Raw genomic sequence first — 19943 nt, forward strand, 5'->3', positions numbered from 1 at the left:
TTTATTTTCAGGGCCAGGAGTATCTTAAAATGTTTCGGTTTCCTTTAAAGATGTACCAAGTACTTACACGTGTTACTCGAGACATCCCATTAATGCTAGCTGCCTCCAGGGAGCATATCTTTAACACGTAATTTCAGTAAGAGCGTGCAATTTAAAATTACTTGGCTCCTTCGCATCAGCTGTGGGCCGTTGTGGCCTGCTGTCGTGCCAAGAGGCGAATCCAGGATAGCTCTCCTGGGCATACCTGAAATGAAGGCAAAGGAATAATTCCCCGTATTTTATACACAGGAGATTTCTATTGAATTTTTTACTTCGGAAGCAAGCATACTGCAGGGAAATTCTTAAGTAAATTGCAATTCAAATCAGCTTCATTATATCCTTAACTTGTCAAAGTCATTAGCGGTCAGCAAGAGTGAAGCGGTCTGTGAAATGACAATTTCTAGGATCATCTGATCTAATTAAAGAGACCGCAAGAGCTATTTTGCCAAGCCTTAAACTATTCTGTTGTGCACAAAAGCCTCGCTGTAGTTATAACTCAGTGTTATCGTAGCTTTAAAATAAACCTGCACCCTAATATAATGTTAGATGCGCAAAATATATGACGTCATATATCAGATCGAACGTGTATTACCAGCGCGCTGTGAATATGTTTCATGCTCCGGGGAATTTCCACAAAATCTGTTCCTGAAACATCTGAAAACTTTCAAATTTTGTTTCAAAGCTAGTGACCCAGTTTTGTGTATTAAACATGGAGTAAAGAATTACAGAGCTGTGATTGATATCACAATCATACGCCTCTTAAGTTATTTTTACAACCGTTTAAGATCCGTGCTTAGCAGTAAAACGACTTTATCTACTGGGAAAATGTTAAATGCCGAATAATAAAGATCGACGCAGTTTACGAGCGAACCTCAACTACTGATCCATCAGATATCTTACACAATAGCTTCTTGAGAAAGGAATAAAAATAACTGAACCTTATTACTTATTGTATGATTGTGCTATAAATCTCGAGCAATTTGGCTTTTGTATACTTAACGTGATAGACCCTTTTGCAGTTTGTACGATATCAATTCGAATGGGTCTGTACAAAATCGGACAATGTAACTCTAACAAGATTGCGTAAGTTGAGTAAAGCAATAAAGATCAGATATACTTCAACAATATATTATTATGTCGCCTATTTGACACACAACGAGATGGTCAAATCAAGATTAAAATTGGTCTATATACGACTGGTAAACTATTAACTATGTGTAAAAAGTATGTACCCAGAGTCGATCAAATTGCTCGAACGTTTTGGGAATACCTTTACCTACTTCGGAATTCTACAAACATAAATGCAGTCTCCAATCCGCACTTGGCAGACGTAACTTCACAATTGGGGCAATTTGCAATTAAAAAAAAAAGAATCGTAGAAAATCTTAACGAAATCTTTTGTTTTATCCATTAAACTTATTCCGGCATTCATTTGAAAGAGCCTTACGTAATGCGAAACAAGCAAGGGATGAAGGGATAGCCTTCTAATACCGCAATCACACTTCCGGCGCCGAATAAATAATTAAACCGGACTTCCTTTATTTTTCCTATTTCCCTTACGTAACTTACGTACTTGGACAAAAGGGACGATTTAAAACATTTACATACATACCATACACCGATTGATTACAGTAAAGTAGTTTTGATAGTTGATAGTAATTCATATTTCTGTAAAAGTTATTTCAGTTTCATAATTATTTTTTCGCTATTAGTTGATCTTTTAACAGAATAAACGTGGCGTATCTGCAACAATTATTATTAGTCAAAATAATCTCGTCACTCTCTCACTAAAAAATGTCCATAGGCTCATCATATTTTATCTCAGCTAATTGTCAAAACAAAATATTTACAAACATACAAAATATTTTGGGTCGAACTAACATAGAGGTCAATATATTTATATGGCAAGTTGCTATTTAGAATAATAAACATAAACGCGATATGAAATACGCAAACAGAAACAATATTATATTCATTACTTGAGTGTATCACTGGAATATGCAATAGAACCAGACAATTACATAATAAGCTATTTACCTAAATATTACAGCGTCGGCGTCGCTAATTTTGAAATATTCACAATTAACTGTCCAAATAAGACTCGTGTAAAGTCAAATTTTATATTAAGTAAAACTAGCGGCCGCCCGCGACTTCGTCCCCGTTGACTTAAGTTTTGCCGTTTCCGTTCTTTCATATAAGAGTTTTTACCCCTTTTTTTCGGGGGAATTTCCAAATTCCCTTAAGTTCCAACCCTCTCTTAATGCTCTTCTCCACTTCTCAAGGAATGGTCTTACGAAATTTCAACTTCCTATGCTGAATAGTTTCGGCTGTGCGTTGTCCAGCAGTCATTTAGTAACGGAAGAGTTTTTTGTCACTGTAAATTATGCTTAGACACTGTAATTGATGAAATAAACTCGCGCGATATTTGATATTGAAATTATCATCAAAACAAATCCACGACAAACATGCATGCTATTTCCGAATCGTCTTATCACTACTTTTTTTACTTACACCGATATAACAAAAATGTAGGTATATCGATTACAACAATGTAAGTTGTTTATCAATTCAATAAGTTTTAATTAAACAAATATAATCGGTTATGAATCGCGATAGTAACTATTATCACAGGTCGACAGACTTGTTGCTAAATCTATTATATCAACTGACAACGGATGCCATTAGATAAAATAAATAAATAATTTTACACACGTCCAGTTGCAAACTGGCCAATGTGACAAACAGGCGTCCGCATAAATACTATTTAGTAAATAATAAATATTCTCTATTCACGGTATAATCTAGCACAGTTTTATAATTAATCACAGTGCTCGTTTGAACAAATAACTTACAAGTCGTTTCTACAATATAAATTAATTGATAATTTTAATTCATAATCGGTCTAGTGTTTCCTTCTAATCGGCTCTTTAATTCTAATCGATATTTTGAATTAAAGTTGGCCTTATAAAGATTTAGGTATTGGTCAATCAGGAGTGCAATACCAACGATGGTTTATTGTTGATCTGGAACTTTATCAAGTGTTAAAGGTTAGTTAGATAGATACATTGTAACAATGCTTGTGCAGAAAATAGAGCGGCCGACCAAATGTTTAGTTTAAATTCTGACAGGTTTTTAAAGTGTTGTGTTCTACGAATAAATCCACTCATTTAAATATAGTGTGTGTGAATGAAGTGTTGTATGTGAGGTGTACCCGCGGCATAGGGTATGTTTATCTCTTCACTAGTGCGGATTGCGGATGTGATTAACCTCGAACGTCGGATACGCACTGAGTTCTGCAATACACAGGAGACTAATTACTTGCAGTTTGACACCACTGTTATTTAGAGTGTGCGGAAAATCTCCCAATTGGGTTTATATTATTTGAGATCAATCTAACATGCAGACTGTTAATATAACTTACATTTTAAATCTGAAAACGAAAGAAATGAACTTGACTGCCTCCGTCACGCAGTGGTTTAGGTCGCCACGCCGCTACCATTGCGTCGGGAGGTCGTGGGTTCGATTCCCACACGGGATTATTATTTGTGTGATCCACAAATAATTGTTTTGGTATGGTTGTACTTTGTGTCCGCTGTTTGTATTTTTGTAAAAGTCCCCGCGATATAAGAGCAATTCTAAGTGTGCGAGTTGTCTTTAAAAAAAAACAACAAAAAAAATGTTTTTAAAAGTGTCTGCAATTAAATTACAAGTTAGAAAAATACACATTGTATTGCATTTTTATACAGTTTTTAAATGCTAATAAGCTGACCTGTAGATACAATATCTCTTTTTACGAACAGCTAACAATTAACCTTTCCTTTTCAAGCGAACTCTTTGGATCATTACAAAACAGTCCTTGGGGTATATAACTGTTCTGATGGATTGATATTACGATTCAATCCGTGTAAGTGTATTCCCTTTTGTAGCCATTATGTAAATTACAAGTATCATTATGTGTGTGTTGCTACCTTTACTCATAGGCAAGATATTAGGCACTCTACCTGCCTCATGTTTCTCTCAAGTACCCATTTGACACAGGTGTCAATTTTTAGGGCATTTAATTGACATTTGTTTGGCAATTTTTGCATGCATATACTCTTTTTTATCAAACATGTATTAGATATATTTTTTAAATATTGCCTGTTGCTTTGCTTGTGCCAAGTTCGATTTGCGATAATAGCAAATACTATCTAAAATTCATAAAAATTACGGTAGTCATATCAGTTTTATATCGATTATTTCGTAACAATTTGGCGGGAAAATACTGTAAACAAAATATTATAAATTAAAGTACTACGCTTTTACACTTATAGCCAGTTTCGCTAATAGCCAGTTGCACTCATAGCCAGTTGCGTTCACTGGTCAATAAACGATTAGTTGGTTAAGCAACTTTACTCATGACATTTCACAAACGGGTGTAGTCCCGCTTAGTCGTAATCGAGCTAAGCGTCTCCGTGCTTCGAATGGCACGTAAATCCGGGTAGCTGCCTATTGAGATATTAGTACGATTTTATATCAGGAGGAAGGAAAACTACAGTAGGACATACATCGATGATCAAACGGCACATAACACTATTACCCATCTAACTGACATGTCCCATGTATGTCACAGTATTACTCTCGTCCTACTGTACTACACGATAAGACCCTAACCCGTACGAGTGCAAAGCAAGTACACAAGCACTTACAGCACATATCAATAAACTAATAAACAGTCATTCCTTAACTATTATTAGTTCATGATTTGTTGACGTGTTATCATAGAACACGATGAACTAAGATATTATCTATTTTAATGTTTTTAATCCGATAAAAAGTGCTGTCTGTTGTGAAACACTTCGAATTATTTAACAAAATATTTACCAATTATTTACCTTTATAAGCTTTGAAATAAATACAATTGTATTGATTACCAGACGTAAAATGATGTTTTTATAATTATCACCATAATTACTTTACAGATTAAACAGACAATATGAGAGAAAACGGCGTAAGAAATCGGGGCAAGAACAAAGAAGAAAATGGAAAAGTTGCACATGAAGAAGAATTCAAGGACGAAGAGTTTGTCATACGAGAGTCCCCACTCACGGAGCTCATAGAGTCTTCTCTACACCTTCGCTCTATATATCACATATTTGTAGTTATTCTACTCGTGCTCTTCTGCGATACCCTTATATTTGACTTCATCGACGGTGGAAAGCAAGTAAACATTATAATTACTCTACGATAAAATAAACAACAATCAGACCGCACTATTGACCACAATTAATGTGTTAATGCATTATTTACCTAGCATATTAATCATTATTAATTAAATCAATCTGTTGAAGTTCTATCTTTGTAATTTTACAGAGCTTACGTAATTTTTACACGTATTTTTCGACATGACAACTCATTTAAAAAGGGAAGACATTAAACTTTTCGCATAACAATAAAGAATCTAAAAACTTATTTACGTCTTGCAACTGTCACACCTGGGTTAATATATTAGCTTCAGTAGGATGTGATGTTTCCGAAAGTAATAAAATGGCATTTTAATGCAGTGTCTTGTCACGCGATCTCAAGACACTCCCCATAATTAACTCCCGAGGGTGTTCCTCACTTAAGTTTCAGTAGTCAGATTTTTATCTTTGACTCTCTGGCAGAGACTAAATACTGCAATTTCGAACCGTTGCGCGTTGCTTTAATTATGCAAAATATATTGTAGCGCAAAAAATGCAGAGCAAGTAGGGAAGCACTTTTTGCAACGTCGACGCTAAATTACGTCATTTTTCACAAGACGTAAACATGCAAAAGTTGTATGTGTTCTTTATAATAATGTTAAACTTTGTTACTTATATTTTGATGAGGAGGGTATTTTCCAGAGTGGCTCCTGTGAATATTTATGGTTGTTTCTTTTTTCAGGATAAACATGGGGCTGAGCGTGGTCGCGGACGGATTCGGAGACATATCACGAGGTTTCAAGCTATGGCTGTATGATCAGTCGGTAGCATTCGCGTTTTATCCGATGCTATTGGTATACGCGTGGCTAGGAAAAGTAACTAGGAAATATCCAGGTAATTTTACAACTTATATTGGCTTTCTGTTATAAATACAGATGACAATGAAAGTTCTTTATCAACGTACTACGTAGTTATCATGTAGTAATGATAATGGTCAAGAGGATGGCCAATGGTCAAGTTCAAACGACATACCTCACGAAAATAATGATAAGCTATCTTTTTCCGTTCGACATTATTATAAAATTATTCGATCATATCGCTTTCGAGTTCCGATTTTCTTTGTAAAAAAGAGTAGGTACTAAACGAGATGTTCACAATCACTTTATATCGTCTAAGAAAAAAAGCAATAGACTACTTAATGCATAAGTATCGCGGTTAAAATTGCCTTCCGTTAACGTTTTTATGGTAAAACTTGTGTTTATTATCTACCTATAACAAATTATGTCAGAATATTTTAAATTATAATATAACATTAACTTCAACATTCATGACAAGCCAGAGAAGCTTCTTATCTTATCTTATCTTAGGGGTGGGGGTGCCAGTTAATGCCTGGCTGACACTTCGACCATTCCTGATCCTTTGTGTCACCCCCTCCTTTGCTACTCTAGACGTTGGGGGGCAGGGCAAAACTTATCAGTTTTGCTATGCACCCCACCGGAAGCAGCCTGTAGTCTTCTGGTTTAGGGTAACCGCATCCTAGAAGATCCATTCTTTTCCTTCCTAAAGCATCACACTCGCACAGTATGTGTTTCATGGTTTCTGCTTCTTCATTGCAGTGCCTGCATTTGGGGTCATCTATGGCTCCTATTTTGTTTAACATGTAGTTCGTGCCGTAGTGTCCTGTGAAAGCACCAAGTATTTTCTTGATGCTGTCTTTGCTGAGGTTTATTAGGTTATTACTCCAGCTTTTGTTGACGTTATTTATGAACAGTTTCGAATGGGTTAGTCCAGATATGGCTTTCCATTCTTTCAGATGCTGGTCCCTGGTGAAGTTGGTTATTGCCAGTTTGACTGTCGCATCAGGTAGTCCAATTATTGGTTCTGGACCTATTGGGAGTGATTCTGATCCTTTCCGTGCAAGTTCATCAGCTTTCTCATTCCCATCTATGCCCGCGTGGCCTGGTACCCAAACTAGCCTAACGTTGTTTGTACGACCTACCTTGTTCAGGTTCTTTATGCAATTCAGTACAAGTCCCGAATTGACCTTAGAACAGCAAAGAGCTTTAATAGCTGCTTGACTGTCGCTGAGTATATAAATGTCGCGATTTTTTGTATCTCGTTTTATAATCTCTTGGGTGCATTCGATGATTGCGTGTACTTCTGCTTGGAAGACTGAAGCATATCTGCCTAGGCTAGTACTTATGCTGCAGTCCTCCGAGTGGACGCCTGCTCCTGTGCCGTTCTGCATTTTGGAGCCATCGGTGTACCATATCTGTCTCGATTTGGTTTGTGTGTAGAGACCTTGACTCCATTCTTCTCTCGTCGGAATCGTCATCTTAAAGTTTCTGTGAGTGACTAGTATTGTCTGTATTTTGTCAGAGTTCATATCTAGCATCTCTTTTAGATGAGGTTTTATGCCCATGTTTGTATGGTTGCACGTCATCATCTTCCTTGTCCCGAGGTTTGCATCTTTGAGTCTTTTCAACGCATTGATTGCCTCTCTTTGGACTGTAAGGTGCAATGGAGTGATTCCAAGTAAGGTTTCCATTGCTGCCGTTGGTGTTGTTCTGAAGGCACCTGTTATAGACATGCAGGCAACCCTTTGGATTGTGCTGAGCGCTTTCTTGCATGTCTCTTTATTGGTTCTTGGCCACCATACTACACTTCCATACTTGATGATGGGTAGGATCATCATTGTGTAGATCCAGTATAGTACCTTTGGTTGGAGTCCCCATGTTTTGCCATAGGCCCTCCTGAGCATGCCAAAAATTCTTAGGGATTTGTTGGTTATATGCTCCTGGTGTTTTTTCCAGGTCAGATCTTTGTCCAGTATTAGTCCTAAGTATTTGACCTGTGTCGACCATTGTAGTTCTTCTCCGGCCATCTTTAGGCTTTTGAAGTTTTTGAGGTCTCTTTTCCTAGTAAAGTACATCGCGGTGGTTTTACTAGGGTTGATGGATAGGTGGTTATCTCTGCTCCATCTTTCTGCTATTTTGATCGCTTCTTGTGACAACTGCGAGACGATCGTCGGAATTTTTCCGTTGACCATAATGGCTAGGTCATCTGCGTAACCTACCGTGTAGAATGGCCCTGTGTTCAGTTCTTTCATTAGCGAATCGACCACTAGGCTCCACAGCAGAGGTGACAGCACCCCTCCCTGTGGGCAGCCTCTGGTTGTTTTGACGTGGATGGTATCGCCAGCTAACGTGGAACTGATAACTCGGTTTTGCAGCATTTTCCCGATCCATCTGCAGATGGTTGGGTTCACACCATGTTTTATAGCAGCATCTTGAATAGCTTCGAAGGTGGTTCTGTCGAAGGCCCCTTCTATATCTATAAAGGTTGCCACGCATATTTCTTTGCTTTCCAGTGCTGCCTCTGCTCGTTCTATCACTAGATGAAGAGCTGTTTCGGTCGATTTCCCTTGTTGATAAGCACATTGCCTAACATGGAGTGGATTGTTTCTTAAAGGTCCGTCTCTTATATGTTTGTCAATCAGCTTTTCGATCGTTTTAAGTAGAAACGATGTAAGGCTGATGGGTCGATATGACCTAACATCTTCGTAGTTTGTTTTTCCTGGTTTGGGCAGGTATACTACTTTCACTTTTGACCATAGTTTTGGTATATGGCCATAGGCTAGGCAAGCTCTGTAAATACGCACCAAGTGTGGTATTAACACATTGCTGCCTTTTTGTAGGAGTATGGGGTATATGCCATCTGGTCCTGGTGATTTGTAGGGCTTGAAGCTGTCAATTGCCCATTTCAGAAGGTTCCCATCTACTATTTTCCTGGCTGTGTTCCATTCAGCCCTTGACGTCTTGATGAGATTTATTTCGCTATGCGTTATATCTTCATCTGTCATTATGTTGATGATAGTTGAACCTGGGAAGTGTTCGGTAGCCATAATGCGTAGCGTTTCTTCCCCAGATTCTGTGAGTTTCCCGTCTTTGTTTTTGATACTGGTGAGCGGGCTCTCTTTGGCCAGCGATAGTGCTTTGGTCAGTCTCATGCTTTCTGGAAGCGAGCTTATTAGGCCGCAATGATCGGTCCAGGATTTGCGCTTGCTTTTCCTTACAGCTTTGTGATATTCAGTTAGCTTTTTTGAATAGTCACTGTAGTCATTTCGGGCCTTAGCTCTATTAAAGGCGATTCTGGTTTCACGTTTTAGAGCCTCTAGTTCCTTGTTCCACCAAGGGACTTTTTTGGGTTTAATTTCTTTTGCCGGGCAGTTATCCGTCCAGGCCTGTGTGATCGTTTTCGATAACCGGTCTGCTTCAAGTTCTATATCCAGGGTAGAATTGAGCTTGCACTTCGGGTCACCTAGCAAGATCTTTAGATCTTTGCTATAGTTAACCCAGTCCGTGTGTTTGGGATTCCTTCTGATCGTAGCTGTGTCTACGCGAGTCGTCCCATAGTTGAAGCATATATATCTATGATCTGAAAGCGAGATTTCATTTGATACATGCCAGTTAGCGATATGATTGCTAGCAGTGTTAGTGGCTAGGGTTATATCTATTACCTCACCTCTCCGCGCATTGACGAAGGTAGGGCTGTTTCCTCGGTTGAGTAATTGTAGAGGAGAACTTACCAGATATTCCAGTACTTTTTCTCCCCTTCTATTGGTGTCCGAGCTGCCCCAGATCACGTGGTGAGCATTTGCATCGCATCCAATAATGATGTCCATCTTGTGCTGGATGCTGTGGTTAACCAGACCTTCAAGTTGTGTTGGGATCGGGTTAGGTTCCTCATAGGGAAGGTAGACAGCGGCAGAGATGATAGTCTTGCTGCTATCTTTTCCCCCTGTGTTGATCTTGACTGCCGTCAGATCCCTGTAGCAGAAGTCGTGCAGAGGCCATGCATTTACGCCATTTCTGGTGTATATGCACGTTCTCATACCGTTATTAGAGTTTCTGGAGTTCCATATTGTTCCTCCAGTGTCGTCTAATCCTTTGATTTCCCCTTTATATATGTAGGGTTCTTGTATGAGGGCAATGTCGAATTTGCCTCCTTTTAGGGCTCGTGCCAGAAGGGCCGTAGCCGCCTTGTTGTGCTGTAGGTTAATTTGAACATACCTTAAACCCTCCATGTTGATGGTTGATTGGGGGCTCATTTTGGAGAAGGAGGTGGGGGGGGGCAACTATGCGTCGCCGCCCGCCTCGCTGTCGGGAGACGGTTCTAGGAGTGCGTCCTCCTCAAGCGCCAGGTTCCGCATTTCCCCAAAAAGGTCCTCAGTGCCAATGGTTGACACTGGGGATGGCGGGGCTCCGGGGGTCATGGGGCGCTGAGGTGGGTTCGCAGGCTCCGTCACTGCCGTTGAGGCGGGAGGGTCTCCTTCCTCAGGCGGCTCTCGTTGCTCCTCCCCTGAAGTACTGGCCACCGGGGAGGCATCTTCCAGCAGCTTGAATATGCTGAAGTCGATGCCGGTGGGTAGCCTGTAGTCCCGGGCTTTGATGAACTCGGCCGAGTCCTTGTCCATCATGACGATTCTGCGCACGGTGAACTCGTCATTTTGGGTGTCGATGACTCGCCACTCCTGTGTTTTCAGGCCCGGGTTCATCTTCTCCACCAGCATCAGCACCCGCCTGTTGTCCTTTTCGGACGCGGCGCGCGATTTCCAGGCCATTTTGACCGGCTTCGGTAGGTCTTTTGCTGCCACTACCCTTATAGTTTTGTCCTCACCTACCTTTGAGCCGGTGAGCTCCTTCAACCATTTCGCTGAGGTCTCATCGGCGCAGGTGAAGAACAGTGCCCCGGACACGATGTTGCCCATGTTGACGAGGGGCGGCGGACCGGTCATTGCCATCAGCCGGTCGAACATCAGGTCCTGCACTTTGTGTCCTTCCTTGATGGTCATCTTCCTTTCAGGATACCCTTCAAGGATGACCGCCATCCTGAGGCTGGCTGCAACGACGTCTCGGTAGGAGCCCTGGGTTTTTGGCTTTTTGGCCTCCCGGGCTTGCTCTAGTGACCCGTCGCTTACCTCTCTTGCACGTTTGGTAGGTGCATCGCTGCTGCTCTGGAGCGCCTGCAGCTTCCTCAGCCGACGATTACGCCTTTGTGCTGAAGCGCTAGGACCCTCCTGCGTGCCTCTGGGTTTGGTATTGGGGTCAGAGGTCGGTGGCCCACGGGGGCCCCTAGAGGCCACCCCGGTCCTTCCGCTCTGGAAACTCCCGCCACTGCTCCCTGGGGCACTTTCGTACGCCGGAGGTTGGGTCGCCTTGTCGACACCGTTCGGGCCTGTTGTGGCCCGTTCGGTTTGCCTTTCGGGCTTCCCCTCCGCTCTTGACCCAACTTTGGGGTTGGCTTTGGCTCCAGCTTGTCGTGGCAGCCCACAGGTTCTCTTGCGAGACACCTCGGTCCAGCAACACGAGTCGCTTTCGCCTCCGCTGACGCCCTCAGTTGGCTTTGCGCTTTGCGCATTAGGTGCTTTCGCACTGGATTGGGTTTGGTTATTTAGATTATCCATACCTTTGTTTGATTTATGATTCGTCAGTCCGGCTCCTCACCCTCCTCGGAGCCCTCATGTGGGGATGCTTTATAGCACCAAGGCTACCGGACCGATATAGCTCCCCGAAGTGCGTCGCCGACGAGACTAAACGGTGCAAAAACAACTCACCTGTTACCACAACCTGCGAGAGGTTCTGCTCCGCCGTCTGCCGACTCCATCACTCCAGGAAACTCGCCAGCAACCGTCTGACCGGATGCTTCAGCCGCTTGATCGCAGGTGGCTAGCCCTTGACCGCCCGTGTCGGAGGAAATCCAGACCAAAGAGGCGTGTTGCCTCCTGCCAGCCGCAGCTGACATTCAGCTCAACCCCCAGGATTCTTTCATCCACTCCTTACGGGTTCCCGCGCACGGCACAAACACGCAGGAGGTCAATTCTGTCCACCATCTTGACTGTAAGATGATGAACTCGCAAAGGTGTGACCTCAGCATCCTTGCGATAGGCGCCCAGTAGTTTCGGTTATATCCATTTCTGAGGGAACTGGACCAATAACAGGGCAAGCAACCACGGGAAGGATAACTACTGGACTTGCCTTAGGGATCTTCACGACTGTTGCGCTCTCCCCTAAGACCTCGCTCTCACAGTGCTTCTGATGGAGGCACTATGAGGGGTTTGTACTTATGCTACCATGCGTCTGTGCAGGCAAGCGTGTGAAAAGCAAGCGAGAAGCATGTCGTGATTATTCAAACTGCAAAAGCATATGCACATCCCCACCCCACGACTGGCACAAGCCAGAGAAGCTTACTTGTTAACGGCAACTGGAATTTCAATAAGCCGTGATCTACAAAAATAGCCATTTCCTTAAAGGATAATTAGCAGAATCCGTATAATAGCGGTCGGCAGCGGCGGGCGCAGTAGTGGCTCCAAGTGGCTGGCACCCTCAGAGGGCAGCGAGGCCCGGCGACTGTCGAGAGGAGTCTTTTGTTGCACTCGCCGGCCGCCTGCCGCCTGCCGCTCTCGCGCGCCCTCCAATTAGTTACTTGGTTGGCCATAACCGTGTGCCCGGATCACTACTTTTGATATCGTTGTGCATTTTTCACACAACAAAAAATTTCGAATCTTTTTTTCGTGGAAATCCATAGCAATAACAGACCGTTATAGGGCTATTTAATGTAACCAAATATTTATGACACCCCTAATCTTTTTCACCGAATATTGTACCAAGAATCTCAAAATAATTCTTGCTGAAATATTTGCATCGCTGCAATATAAATGTAACAATTTTATTTGCTACTATATTTCCAATACACGCGGGAGCTGAAGTCAGATAAACTGGGGCTTAAAGAAAAATACATGTGAACGTAAGGCTGTATTTGATACATGTTATCGGTACACTAACCACACGTTACTTTAAACGAACGATATCGTGCGACATAAATCGAATCCTTACGTTGCAATTTCTCTTGTGAATACATGGCTTAACTCACTGTGCCTTCCAATTTGCCGCATCGCAGGCTTTTATACTGTACCGTATATCGTATAGTATATCTAGGTGCGGGCAAGCTCTATTGCCACCACATAACGGAACAACAACCCGCAGTATCCTCCTAACGATCTGCGGGTTAAGCAACCGTCGGCGCGGTCATTCTATAGATGGGTGACCGCATAGTGGTATTTGAACTGAGCGTCTCCGTGCTTCGGAGGGCACGTAAAAAGTCGGTCCCGGTTGTTGTCAACTAAGATAACAGTCGTTAAGCCATGTCAAAGGCCTTTCGGGCGGCTTGAACAACTTTGGCACTAGGTTGACCACTAACCATACGATAGATAGATAGTATCCTCCTACAAGCACTTACATATACTGTGCTAAAACACCGCCACTAAGAAACTATCAAATAATAAAAGTCCTTCAAGGATGCATTTTATCTTAACGAGCTATTTCCAAATAATGCTCTTTCCAAATATCGTCTCGAAAAGTTGTATAATATTTCAAAAAGTTTTAATTAGCCACCTTGTCTTGTTGGTTCAAACGGTGGGAAAACGATTTTAAAATAATTTCTTATTTCAACTTTTTATCTGTTTTAATCAGAAGTTTAGTCATGTAAAGTATTTTGTCGAGTATTAATAAAATTTCATACCGTACTTATTTGAACTTTAAATTGAATCCGCAGAAGATTTTTGCTACAATTTCTTTACAATAGTTCTTACTTTAAAATAAGATGGGTACTTAATAAACATATTTCAATGAAGGCCAATATTTATTTACTGCTTCAGATTAATGACCTTATAGGGATATGATGACAATCACAGATTTACTTTTTTCCAGTGTTACGGCCGACAATAGTATTGTTGGGTTTAGCCGGATTTGGATTAACCCAGTTTGCGATCGTTGCACTGCCAGTGTACGACCTGGCCAGAAAACATTTAGCACTCGGCTCATCAGTTACCGTCACTTGTGAAATGGTGAGTATTTAGTGTATTTACTAACCAATGTGTGTGTTAACTTGACAAAAAGCTGTTCGACAAGGACAATGATTAAGAGAGGCAGATAAGTAGGTAATTAAAATTGAGAAAGATTTAAGCAGTCCTTTAGTCACGCACCGAATTGAATAGGACAGGAGAGGTATTCATTTTCATATTACCTACTAAAATAATCTGCTCAGCTTTTCAAGTATATAATTTTATTTCAGTTCCGGTTCATGATGAAGATAGTATCAGTAACGTCCGCGTGTGGTCCTCGCTGTCTCAACGGAAAGACCCCTCTGCCTTCCTTCCAGCACTACGCCTACTTCTTATTTGCACCGACCCTTATATATAGGGATCATTACCCCAGGTACTGCTCACACCTTAGAAGTTAGCCTCAGCATGCAGGATTTATATGTATTATCACTAATAGTACTGCTTTTTTTTCTTGGATATCCAAGAAAAAAAAAACATAGCAAACAGGCAACTGTCGGCTGCATATTATTATGTCTGCGGTTGACTGACGTTTTCAATTCTAATTTTTGTATACCTCCCGCCACCTTCACACGTTTCAAACGCAGTTACGGCATTGTAAATCTCTAGTGGTAATAAATTGGACACGAAAAAGTCAAACAATAAAACAATTTGAAATCTGCAGAACAAATGAATGACGCATTGGAAAGTTGGCTTGTTTTGAGAGCTTTTGTTTACTTTACTACAATTATAAAAAAGGACCTATGCTAAAAACTAAACTAAATAGTGTTGCTATATATGAGCGTAAATATTTAGTGCTATGAATTATTTTCGTATCAATATCAGTCAAAAGTCACTAAAGTTGCACCAGTCGGCAACAAGTCGTGACACATTGGCAGGCTATTTGTCTATCTGCTAGCAGATAAGGTACGATTCAGTTGCAACGTACTGACGCATTACATAAGCTGCTCATAATAATGTACTGTACATCTACTAATATAGTCATTACCTACGTTACTCTCACATACGTCACACATCATCCAATAGTGACGCAGAATGTTTAATAATAAATTGCTACAAGAATGTCCATGGATAACTCGTTACAAAACTAGAAACTGCTAAATTAAAACTGAACGGGGATATTCCCTTTATTAAGCAGTGAATAATGTGTTAAGCTGCAGCAGTAGTAAGTGCAAGCGCGAACTTTTGCGAATAAACTTTTTGTTGCGCTTAAACTTTTATTTGTATTCCATTATGTTTTCACAGAACAAAGAAAACCAGATGGAGCCGAGTACTGTTTCACATAACGGAAGTCGCGGCAATTATATTTTACAACTGTTTTCTGTGGGAGAGATTCATTATGCCTTACTGGTCGGACTACGGCAAGCAAAGCAAAGTAATCCTTATTTTTAATTACAAATCTGCCCTTAAAATATATTTTTAATTTGAATTTAAATAATGGTACACTCATAAACAAACAAGAAAATGTTTTCATTTAATTTAAACATTTCAGCGTTTGTACCTGAGGTACTTTCTCTGCATAAACATTCCTTTGTGTTCAAGTATAATGGCATTTTTACTTAAAATATACGAAACAAACAATACGTAGAGTAAAGCTGTTATAAGTTGAAGCTAGCATGTTGTTGAAATGTGTTCTATTTTCCGAAGACGTTCGATGTAAGAGTTTATATAGTTTAGTGACAGTGCACATGTGACAGGTGGAGGCCGGCACAGTCGTCCGAGGAATGTTCGCATGCGTGCTGCCGGGTGTAATATCCTTCCTGTGCGGATTCTATTGCCTTCTTCACGCATGGCTGAACGCCTGGGCAGAGATGCTGAAGTTTGGAGATCGACTCTTTTATGAGGTAACAGATAGATATTTTTTTGACTTAATGAAATTTTGTTCTTAATTGGGTAAATTTTCCTTTATTTGATGAACGTGGATAAACATATATGGTACAGAAAGTAAGTGGTACGATTGCTATACATTTTTTCCTAATTTATATTTTGTTTAAAATTTTTCAGGACTGGTGGACAGCTTTTAGTTTCTCGCGATATTATCGCCGTTGGAATCGTGTAGTCCACTCCTGGTTGAGGGATCACATATATTTTCCTCTGGCACCTATAATGGGTCGTCCCATGTCAACGTTCATCGTGTTTTTTGTAAGAATTAACTCAATAACGTCATACTGTAATCGATTTATTAAATAGGAGCAAATTACGTAGATAATCTATCAAACTAATAGATCGTGATCCCGTTAGCAGGACAACTCTAATTGAGCATCGACCTACTCAGACTAGATAATAACAAGGTCAACAGCCGGGCCCCGGTGCGTACTTAGACAATTGTCACTGTGGACTTTACACTACAATATAAATAATTACTAACAAGGATAACGAATCATTACACTTACTTACAAATCTTCAGATTTCCAAACACGAAATTTACTCTAGAATATAATTGCTTACAGGAATCGCATGACGTCACGGTGTAGTAGAAAATGTACTACAACGTGACGTCATTAGCTCGCACTCCGTTACTTTAATGCTTCTTAACTTAGTCACTCAATATTGTTCTTTGGTGAGAAAAATAGATGTATATATTTTTTTTTAATCTACCATACAGACAAAAAAATTATAGGATTCGTCGTACGTATTGTAAAAGGTTGTTTTTTTTTCAGGTGTCCTCTGTAGCCCATGAAGTGATTCTCGCGCTGTCGTTTGGATTTTTCTATCCGGTGCTCTTGATACAGTTTGGTGTTCTGGGACTAATAATGGTACCACTCACATCGAACAGTGGGCGACGATACCCAAACGCTTTTAATTTGATAATGTGGCTATCTTTCTTCTTTGGAAATGGTGAGATTTTACTTACTAAATTGTATAAACGTTATGCCGGATTCTCCGGGATGGGTGGATGTAGTACATGCAGTAGATACCTAGTTACCACTACTACTATTACTTACCTGTTGCACTATACGAGCCTTACTCAATCAATGGAGATAAAGGGACTGCTAGTATCAATGTAATGTAAACTGTAGATAAAGCAAAATGCCCGTAACCTATAAAAATGTCAGACTTGAAATTGGCTAAGTAAGCACAGATAAGAGATGTACCGGTTTCAAATAGAGTCGCGTAAGCATCGTTAGTTGAGTTACGATTGTACATCTATGCTAATATTATAAAGCTGAAGAGTTTGTTTGTTTGTTTGAACGCGCTAATCTCAAAAACTAGTGGTCCGATCTAAAAAAAATTGTTGATAGCCGATAACAGTGTTAGATAGTCCATTTATCTAGGAAGGCTATAGACAATATACCATCAGGCTACGACTAATAGGAGCAGAGTACCAGTAAAAAATGTTACAAAAACGAAGAAAATTTTGACACATTCTCTTATGTGAAGCAAGCGAAATTGTGCGAGTGAGCTAGTAATAAATAGTATTTTATATTTCAGGTCTCCTTTGGAGTCTGTACCCGATGGAATATTTCGCTCGCAAGAACTGCCCGCCTTCAGAGAACGACAGCTACTTCGTACCTAAGTCGTGGTCTTGTCCCGAAGTCGTCCTAAAACCTGATTGGACATTCCAGAATCCACTACGCGTTTTCTTCTAATTTTATTTTAATGTATTATAGCTACAATTTTATACTCTAATTCGTTATTTTCAATCGCATATTTTTAAGTGAAACATGTTATAAAAAAAACATTACACAATCATCAATGTCGTTTTATTGTTTTATTTTTTGTGGATTAAGATACAACTACATTCGGGTCCTTTAATTCTGCTATGGTTCAGACTATGCTTGTTAATAAATACAAGACTTAGACCAGCCTATTGAAAAATCTCTATACTAGCAAGCAGCCGAGATATTGGAATCATGCCAAGAAAATGGTAATAAATCCAGTTAAACATCGATTTTATATTGCAAGGAATCAGTTACATTCGTAGCCTGTTCCAAGATTTTTGAGTTGCTTTTATGTGCAAAGGCAAGTAAGTTTGACGCAACGGTTTAAACATAAATGCAAATAAAAGATTATCCTCTTTTGTAAATAATTTATCGAATAATAGGTACCTACTTATGGTAAGTATAAAAATATAATAGTCATTAGTTTAGCAAATGGGAACTTGAAAACGCCATTTATATTTGATTGGGAAAATATGCGCGAAGTGTGGAACAATGATTATAAAAGTCATTATTTAAATGAAAAAGTTTAAAAAGATGCTTATAAACTGTACAGCAAACATAAAACGTAAAACGTAAAGGTCAAAACAAAATACCAAATAATGAAAAGTTGATGAAAGTTATTTCCCCTCAATTCTTAAATTGAAGCAGGTTATTGGCAAACAATGAACTCTTGAAACATGAAAGCCTTTCTTTACAAAGTTTTAACGAATGCCAATTTTTCGGACAAAAGCCAATAAGTTGATTAGAAGTTAGAATGGCGCCGTCTTATTGAGTGATTAGCAGCTTTGTTATAAAAACCGAGTAAAATACAACAGGGCAACTATCATAAGTACCAATAATGAGAGTTGTTAATTTTACCATATATACATATGGTATAAATAAAGGTTTTTTAATTCTTCTTTAAATACATTAGTATCTAGTCTTTCGCTTCCCCTTAATAAAATCTACTCGTTTCACTACCTTACACCACCGGACACTGTTTGTATACGTCCGTAGACTCTGTAGTTACATAATATATTTATTATATAATCTGTTTTTAGTTCAAAAGCTTATTAGGCAAAGAATATAGAGCACAAAGAATTGGAAAACTTGTGAAAAATTGCTTTAACGTAACTTCTACGTGATTACAAAGTGTGAAACTGGGTCACAAATCAAATTGTGTTGGTACAACTAGGAGTTTGATAGAAACATAGGAGCAAGGAGCAAACACACAGCACTGCCAACTGTTTTGACACAGTTTGGCTAAACTGGGACGTAATTCAATGTATGACCCATTTAGCTGCTACCCCAGTGGGTACTAGTAGCTACTTCAACGGTAGCGCAGTCGTAAATTACTGAAATAGTAACACTTCATGGCCATCGTAAGCCAAGTTTGGATACTGAACAAGGTATTATATATCTTGCTTTTAATTTTAAGGACATTGTCTGAATTAAAAATGAATCTGGTAGATTTAGACAAATATTTGTGTAGTCACAAAGTAGGGATAGATCCTTGAATGGTGATCATCTCACCACAACCTGAGCAAATAGTGTCTATCAAATTACTTTGCTTACGGCAGTTTCCTAAGAAAAAACTCCACCAATGACCGAAGGAGAGAGATAATCAGTGGTGGTGTAATCTATGTGACAAATATCGCAATAGGTGTTAGGAATGTTGAGAGAATTTGCTTTATCTACATTACAAAAGGAAACTTGAGGCAAACAAAGCGGACGGTGTAATACACAAAAGGAAAACTTTCCTTTACATGTATGTATCTATGTGTTTCATACATCCCTATCAAAGTAATCAACAAGAACTTACTATGCAGTAGGTCTTTGTAGAAATCTATGATTACCTTGTCCTCGTTTTCCTTGCTAATTGTTTGAACGAATTTTAAATTAGATTTTTGTTAGTTTAATTCCCACATTAAAATTGCATATTAGCGATTATGTGGGGCTAAGTTTTATGCGATTTTTTATAGGATACTTAATAAAGATTACTTATATATATGCATACCTACATGGGTTAAACTTAACTAGAAACTTAATTTGTTATTTTTTGTCTGTGCATAGTGTGTCGTTGCGTCTGGCTTTGTTTAAAAGTATTTCATTTGGGAACTAACCTTGAGGTTAACAAAAATTGCTTGGATTAGCAAAAATAAATTAATAAAATATTCAAATATCAGTAATTTGAATAATTTA

General features: G+C 39.7%; 1 protein-coding gene across 4 annotated transcripts; it reads left to right on the forward strand.

Annotated features, from left to right (window-relative positions):
* Positions 1 to 2776: 2776 nt before the first annotated feature.
* LOC142972317 (sterol O-acyltransferase 2-like) lies at positions 2777 to 17760 on the forward strand. 4 transcript variants are annotated; one of them, XM_076113329.1, is made up of 11 exons: positions 2777 to 2806; positions 3016 to 3086; positions 5001 to 5238; positions 5944 to 6095; positions 13970 to 14106; positions 14334 to 14476; positions 15346 to 15475; positions 15798 to 15944; positions 16105 to 16242; positions 16761 to 16938; positions 17533 to 17760. In XM_076113329.1, the coding sequence occupies exons 3-11, from the start codon at positions 5015 to 5017 to the stop codon at positions 17688 to 17690; spliced, it is 1407 nt and encodes a 468-aa protein (XP_075969444.1). In that variant the 5' UTR covers positions 2777 to 2806; positions 3016 to 3086; positions 5001 to 5014; the 3' UTR covers positions 17691 to 17760. The 4 variants fall into 4 exon arrangements, with proteins under 4 accessions (XP_075969444.1, XP_075969445.1, XP_075969446.1 ...); XM_076113330.1 differs by lacking the exons at positions 2777 to 2806; positions 3016 to 3086 and adding an exon at positions 3176 to 3262; XM_076113331.1 differs by lacking the exons at positions 2777 to 2806; positions 3016 to 3086 and adding an exon at positions 3866 to 3943.
* The last annotated feature ends 2183 nt before the right edge of the window (positions 17761 to 19943 follow it).

Source organism: Anticarsia gemmatalis, chromosome 4 (genome assembly GCF_050436995.1).
Source record: "Anticarsia gemmatalis isolate Benzon Research Colony breed Stoneville strain chromosome 4, ilAntGemm2 primary, whole genome shotgun sequence".
NCBI classification, from domain to species: domain Eukaryota; kingdom Metazoa; phylum Arthropoda; class Insecta; order Lepidoptera; family Erebidae; genus Anticarsia; species Anticarsia gemmatalis.